The 7950-nt window shown below is 44.3% G+C and overlaps 1 protein-coding gene across 1 annotated transcript; it reads right to left on the bottom strand.

Moving 5' to 3' along the window:
• Positions 1-523: 523 nt before the first annotated feature.
• LOC140738926 (hydroxycarboxylic acid receptor 2-like) lies at positions 524-1483 on the bottom strand. The gene has a single exon (XM_073066941.1). It carries the CDS (start codon positions 1481-1483, stop codon positions 524-526), a length of 960 nt encoding a protein of 319 aa, XP_072923042.1.
• Positions 1484-7950: the final 6467 nt, after the last annotated feature.

Genomic DNA, 7950 nt, shown 5'->3' on the forward strand with positions numbered 1-7950 from the left:
TGGATGAATAGATTACTGCAGATTCTGATGGGCAGTCAGTCAACCTGAGATTGGCCCACTATAACGGGTAGAAGCTAGTTACAATGGAGACACACAGGTTGAATTCATCTGAGGAAGCAGTTGCTTCTATGGAAAGAGGAAATCCTAAATACCCATACATAACATAGAACCCTTCCCTTAAAACCAGGATTTCCGACCTGTGGTCCACCGACCCCTCAGGCAATTGTAAGGCCCCATTGCATAAAAAAAATTGGGGAAACTGCTTTAAAGAAAGGAAGAATTTCTTAACGAACAAGCTCTGAAATAAACTTAGTTTTGTAGATAAGATGCAATCTCTTCTTTACATAAAGGGAAGTGTATTACGGAACTTGTTCGTTCAGATCAACTTACCCTTCAGAAAAATTTTACCATTTGATCATTTTCTGCTTTCGGGCGTATTAATCAGCTTTGCTTTGAGGGCATCTAGTTCACGCGGACCCTGAGCTGTTACAGAGCTCGTTTGCTGACCAGCAGTCTGCTCCTCCTAGGATGTTCCGGGTTCAGTGGCTGATCTGGAAGAGCTTAAATTAAGACGAAGTAGAGCCTTCTCTAAAGCATGTTGAAACTGCGAAGTAGAAAAATAGTAAATAATGGGATCGACCACACTGTTCAGATACGTTATAAACAGCGTATTGTAAAATATATTCACTGCTGTGTGATGCGTCTTGCAGTCGAAGGGTCTTCTTAGGTTAGTGACCAAAACCGCGACCACAGCAACACTGGTGGGCAAGAAGCAAATGACAAAAACTGCAGCCACGGCTGTCACAAGTTTCACAGTTCGCTTATATTTAGCCCGCATTCCAGTTTCCATCTGCCGTAACCTCCAGATGATGGAGGACGTAGAGAAGAGGATAACTGAAACTGGCAAAAGAAACTGAAAGAATATAAAAATAAAGTCAGTCCAAACTGCTGTGGGACTCAGAGCATTGTTAATGCTGAAAAGCTCACAGTTTCTCACGTTGTGTTGTTTGAAGTCATGTTTGTCGAACAGCAAGTGCAAACAAATAGCCACCGCTACAATCCACAGACCGCCTGCTATCATCACCGCACACCTTGTAGTGATCTTGTTTACCTTGTGGAGTGGATGGACCACCTTAAAGTAACGATCGATCGCAATAACCATGAGGAAAAAGACGCTGCCAATCCGGTTCAGGGAAACCATGAATATGTTCAGTCGACACAGTCCATCACCAAAAATCCATTCCTTCCCTCGGAGAAAATAATCAGCTCGGAAGGGTAGACAGCACATTAACAGAGTGTCGGCAATCATCAGATTCAGTGAATACACAATATTTGGTTTCCGGGACTTCACATGAGCACAAAAGATCCACAAAGCAACCGTATTTCCAATAATCCCGAGGATGAATGTGACGATAATTACGGGCGGGTTGTAGGAAGAGTTAACATCTTCATCAGGAGCACATTCCGGGGTCGAGTTCGCCATTGTACAAAAAAGCGGCCGCACAGTCAAAATGTTTCAGAGCAGAGCGAACTCATTCGAAGTTGCACAAGCTGGTCTTCGTCGTATGAGTTTGTTCTCCTGTGGGTGGAGTATATGGGCGGGGTGAAATAGTCAAGAGCACCAATAAGTTGTGCGGTCAAATCATTGACAATGTTCCGGAAAAACTAGGAGCATAATCATTCAAATGAAGTAACAATAAAATACATTTAGTTTTTATTGCCAGGCTTGAAATTCTGCAGTACTTTGTTTTGTTGTTGAGTGCTTGAACAAGTTTACATTAAAAATTAATTAATCATGGGGCATAATTTTAATCTGATTGGAGGGAGGTATAAGGGGATGCCAGGGTCAGAGTTTTTTACGCAGCGAGGTTGGGTGCGAGGAAGTCGCTGCCGGGTTTGGCGGTAGAGGCAGATACATCAGGGGCATTTCAGGCACATGGATGACAGAAATATGGAGGACTATGCAGGAGGGGAGGATTAGACTGATCTCAAAGTCGATTAAAATGTCGCCAACATTGTACTGTAATATGATATGTTCTTTATAAGGGGGGGGGGCTGTTCTGTAATAGAAATCAACCCCAAAAATTATATCACTCTGTAATTGAAGTTATTTCTACAAAATCTCCTGACGACAATTCATATCAAAATGCATTTGAATAGGAATTAAAATCAGAAAACGAATGAAACTCCCAGCATGTCAACTATTGACAGAAGAGCTTATGCTTCAGTATGTCGGTCTCTTTTTATTTTCAATTTCAGCAGTTTTTGATTGTCTTTGGACGTGGAGATGCCTCTCTGAACATCACCTGATATCAGTGAAGGTGCTCTGTTTAACAAACTCTTTTTTTATTTTCAGGAAATGTGATAGAGACGTCCTCTGGTTTGGGGAAGTGATCACCCCGAATGGGATCTGACAGCGCATTAACCAGATACTAGATTCGGCGAAAACACAGCATTGTATTCGAATTCCGTTATTTCTGAACACCAGGGATATAGATAGAGTAAATGCAGGAATGGTTTTTCACTGAAATTGGGTGGGACGGCAACTAGATTTCCTGGGTTAAGGTGGGGGAGTGAAAAGTTTAAGGGGAATGGGGGCTGGGGATTTCTTCACTCGGAGGGTCGTGGGAGTGTGGAACCAGCTGCCAGCACAAGTGGGGCATGAAAGATCAATTTAAACGTATAATAGAAGTTAGCATAGGTACATGGATGGTAGAGCTGTGGAAAGCTATGGTATCGGTGCAGGTCAATGCCAATAGGGAGATTAAATGGTTTAGTACGCAATAGGTAGGCCAAAGGGCCTGTTTCTGTGCTGTACGTTTCTATGTTTCTGATTTTACATGACAATAAAATATCTACAAAGCAGTTGTATTTCTGACTAGTCCTAGGACGATTGTTATAATAATTACTGGTGGGCTGTGAGCAGAATCGACTACCTCGATGGAGACATGTTGCTGGGCTGAATTGTCCATTGCTCAAAACGCCACAGTAAACACAGTCACCGTCTCCGAGACAAGAAAACTTATTCAAAGATGAAAATATCTTCATACAGCAAAACGCAGAACATCAGTAAGTTGTGTCCAAAGTTTATTAGCAGTGCTGTAAAGATTTAACTCAATGAAATATATCCAGCATGATTAACAGAATGTAATAGCTACTCGATATTAGGTACATAAACCATTTTATAGCCCGATCAAAGCTATGAAACTTTCTTTATTATTCAGAGAGCAGTCCCAATTCAGTTGAAATGCACCTTCTCTACCTAAACTAAAGTTGCCCCTTTGGAAGCCCACCCTACTCCAGTTCCTGTCATAAACTGGTAATTTGGTCCAACAGGTGCCCTCAGTGAGCTGAGCAGAATATTACTCAAATCCATCTCCTTCATTATACAGAATTGCTGTTCCGTACACTTTATTCACACAGTACAGAGAGACAACAGTATTGCCAGAGCAGATTTTCTGTTACCACAAGGATCTGCTGAATGAAGGTTAAAAGTGATTTCTGCTCTCCTTCATGCAGCCTGGACATGGTTTATCATGGTTGTAGGAGGGGAGGAAGCAATAGTTGCTCGGGCCACTCTCCATCACGGTGTTTGGGATGTGGTGAGGCAATTCAGTCTGTATTCAAGTCATTCACTGCTGCCCTACTCATAGTAATAAATACCTGGCATACGTATGCATGCAGGCACTTAAGGCACAAATATATATGTGAGCACGCACATGCGCGCATGCACACGCACAAACAACCATGCATCACAGCGTTCTTCCACATTCACCTCACCCCAATGCAACTATCTGCATGCGTAAGTGGAAAATAATGGTACTAAGGTCACCAGAAACATTTTGATTGGATTCTGGGGGGGGGGGGGGGGGGAGCGATAAAAGAACCTGCTGTCCCAGAACCGCACACGTCCTTGTTTGTAAGGGCATTCTTCACACGGAATGTTGAGTTCAACACTGCCATCTTGTGTTGGAGTTCTATGCTGCAAACAAATGATGCACGAAAGTCATTCCAAAAGAATTCAAGATCAAAAAAACTCAGGGGAGAGTAAATTTCTCAAGAAAGGCCACACTGCCCTTACCAGCAGGTTTCTGGTGTTCCCACAACCACTGATTTCACGTTAAGGACGCTTTATCTTATTATTTCATGTTCTCGTTAGAGATTGCTGTTTGCTGTACTTATATTTCAGTTTGCACAGTCTGTTGTTCATCGGTCCTGTTAACAGTTAAGTGATCTATAGATTTGTTGAGTATGCCCGCAGGATAAAGAATCTCAGGGTTGTGTATGTGTGGTGACACGTATGAGCTCTGATATTAGATTTTACTTTGAAATTTGAACATGATTGTCTGAATAGATATCTGCATTAATGAGCGGGAGACAGGTGTATCTAATAAAGTGGCCACTGAGTGTGTATTAGGTTTCAGGCAAAAGTCCATATTGTCCACTGGCCACTGTGGGCGGAAGGATACTGCAGCTACAGTACCTGCTGACCAGAATTCCGGGCACTCCTGCTGATCTCAATCTGGGAATTACTTCAGATTCTAAAGGGTATCAGAGCAGCCCTGCAGGCAGATTATTTAACCAATGGAAGCACGAGCCTGTTGAAGATCAGCGGCACCACTTGCACCTCTATCGTTCCCTCATATAGCCTGTGAGTTATCCTGAACAGGAGACAATGGCGCTTCTGCTGCCATCTTCGGAACCGCTCTGTTTCCATCTTTAATATCTCTATTTTCCCCTTTCGGGGTCCTTTTCACGATCCTGACCTGGAGTTACACGCTTGACCTCGGGAACGGCTCTCGGGGTGTCACGACTGCCCGCCTATTCGATATGTCAGGGATGCAGCATAAGAGAGTTAGCTCGCCTTCGGAGTTCCGGGATCTCGTGGCCCCTGGAGACGGGCTGACCGAAGGTCGGTGCCTCTGCAGGAATCCGGTGTCGCGGGGAGATGGAAGATCGAAAGCAGCGAGCTGGCTGCCGGCTGTGTGGCCGGAGACCCCAGTTCTTTGGGCACAGAGCTCGGAAAAAGCGACGCAACGGACTTCAAACATCACAAAATCAGCGAGTCGCTTGTTATGTCTCCCCACTCGCTGCCAAACGGAGATATCGCTTTCTCCCTTATTAGGGAGAGGGAGAGGGAGAGGGGTGCGAAAAGAGGGGGGGGGAGAGAGAGAGGAGAGAGAGGAGAGGAGAGGAGAGAGAGAGAGAGAGAGAGAGAGAGAGAGAGAGAGAGAGAGAGAGAGAGAGAGAGAGAGAGAGAGAGGAGAGAGGAGAGAGAGGAGAGAGAGAGAGAGGAGAGGAGAGGAGAGAGAGAGAGAGGAGAGAGAGAGAGAGAGGAGGAGAGAGAGAGAGAGAGGAGAGGAGAGTGGAGAGAGAGAGAGAGAGAGAGAGGAGAGAGAGGAGAGAGAGAGAGAGAGAGAGAGAAGAGAGAGAGGAGAGAGAGAGAGAGAGAGAGAGAGAGAGAGAGAGAGGACTGACTGTGGTATGCCGATTACCGGATGAACGAGTAGTCTTTGAGGTGCTGCGAGTCTGTTTTCTTTGCTGATGCTTTTCTGCACGCTTGAGTGCTCAGTAGGTGGCGCCGATGCTTTTATTTCCTGGTGGAGGAGGGGGGGAGTGTTCATTGCTTTGGGGCTGCCTACGCGGGGAGGGGTACTTTCGGGTTCTAACATTTATCTGTCATTCATTCTTTTGGGGCACTCCTCTGTTTTCGTGAATGGTTGCGAAGAAAAAGTATTTCAGGAGGTATATTGTATACGTTTTTCTGACATTAAATGTACCTTTTAAACCTTCGAAGCTCCCAGTCCTTGTGCTGAGCCATGCAATCTGAATTCAAGCCTTTGTGTTGCAATGCTCCAGACAATCCTTCATTGCCATCTCCATTTCTACTTCACTGAAGGTCTTCAGCCTTCGCCCAGTGTTGTTGCGGTCACTGCGGACGTGACTGCCTCATTCAACAAATGCAAGGTGCCATCTGACTTTGGGAACCCCCGGCCTACAGCTGCTCACAGTACAGAAGGAGCTTTCGGGATGGAACTGAGAAGCTCATGCCCATACTTCAGAAACTCAATGTGCAGCACACACCTCACCTACACCCACCCGACACTCCATCAGGAAGCATCTGCCTTTCCGTGGAGGACCAGAGAAGCATCAAGTATTGGACTGGAATTAGGCTAGTCAGACCAGTGAGTCTGCTCCACTACTTAAGCATGTCTGAGTTTCTCTTTTCAACTCCATTCTCCCAACTTCATCCTATAACCCTTAACCCCAATCAAAGACCTACAAATCGTTATCTAAAATGCACTCGATGATTTGACCTTCACCGCCCTGTATGACAATGAATTCCACAGATTCCCCACACTCTGCCTGAGGAAATTCCTCATCCCAGTTCTACTGAGATGCCCCCTTATTCTGAAACTGTGCCCTTCGATACAAGATCATTTGAATCTCTCCTACTAATGGAAACATCCTCTCCACTTGCACATTATCCAGGTTTGTGGGTCTGTATATTCTGCTGTATAATTATCTCAGAATGGAAAAAAATATCTGTAGGGGTGGACAGGGGTTGATAATGCTCCTGATCTCAAGTGGTGGACATATTGCAGACCTCATATGTATTTAATACTCTGTAATAGTTGAGAACTCTTGTATATATATTGATTGATTAAGGATTCTTATTATAATTAATTTTAATTTCTGTGTAAATTACATAAATTGCATACGTCATCACATGGTATGTTTGCGCCTCCTTTGAAGTAAAAGAACAAACTTAAGATATATCTCTCAGCTCTTGTTCGCTTTTGAATTAGTTTAATATTTTGAAGTTTCAAAACATCACACAGAGTCATCAAACAATTTTGCTTCCTCATAATCATGCAAGAAATGGAGCACAAAGTGATATCATTGAAGCTGCTGTATTTAAGCAACTGTTCTTTTTTATTTAAGGAATTGTAATAGAAGAAGTTCATCTACTTCCTGTGGTTCGGGGAAATGATTCAGCTTGAGTGGCAAGGTTCCTGAACAGAATGGTTTCAAAATATCTGAGCGGATGAATATCTATCCTGGTGTGCAATGGAGATGCTGAGAGACATTATGGGACCAGGAAAGAAGAAACAGTCAAAGCAGCAGAGGGCTTCAGAGGTGTCACAAGCATCTGTGATCCGTTGGCTTGTGGGGAAGTATTAGAAACAAACTGTGAGTTATAAAACTAACGCTGGAGGGTAAATAGAGTCTTCGAGGGAAATATATCAGGGATTCCCATGAGAGATGAAATCCTGATGCTCAGTGGTGGGTCGTGATCCTGTTGGAAATATCAGCAAGTGTCCAGGAGAGAGTAATTTGCACGAGCACTGACACACTATCGTTGTCAGCAGGTTTGATGACATTGCAGGAGTCATTCTTATTGAAGGGAGAGTTGCAAATTCAGGTTCACTCGGTCAGAGTGAGCAAATTGTAGTGCTGAGTTGGCAGAGAGTGATGAATGGATCTGGAGAAGGAAAGGGCTTTGAAAAGGGACCCAGCTTTATGGAGGATTCTGGAAATGGGGAACCTCAGTGTTGAGGGCACCTGACCATGGGGACTCAGGTTTTTAAGCACTTCTCAAGAGAGTCTGGAATCAAGCATCACTCGATGAATAGTAGATGAATAGCCTGCAGTGAACTGCTCCTAGTGTTACACCATAAGGCCATAAGATATAGGTACAGAGTTAGGCCATTTGGCCCATTGACTCTGCTCTGCCATTTCATCATGGCTGACCTACTTTCCCTCTCAGCCCCGATCGCCTGCCTTGTTTCCATATCTCATCATTCCCTGACTAACTGAGAACGTATCAACTTCTGACTTTAATACACCCAATGCCCTGGCATCCACAGCCACCTGTGGCAACGGATTGCTCAGAGTGACCTCTCTCTGGATAAAGAAATTGTTCCTCATCTCCATTTAAAAGGCGTC

This window comes from Hemitrygon akajei, chromosome 14 (assembly GCF_048418815.1).
Source record: "Hemitrygon akajei chromosome 14, sHemAka1.3, whole genome shotgun sequence".
In the NCBI taxonomy this organism is placed as follows: Eukaryota; Metazoa; Chordata; class Chondrichthyes; order Myliobatiformes; family Dasyatidae; genus Hemitrygon; species Hemitrygon akajei.

Excerpts from the sequence above, each read along its gene's own strand:
- LOC140738926 (XM_073066941.1), bottom strand. The coding sequence starts at position 1,483 with ATGGCGAACTCGACCCCGGAATGTGCTCCTGATGAAGATGTTAACTCT.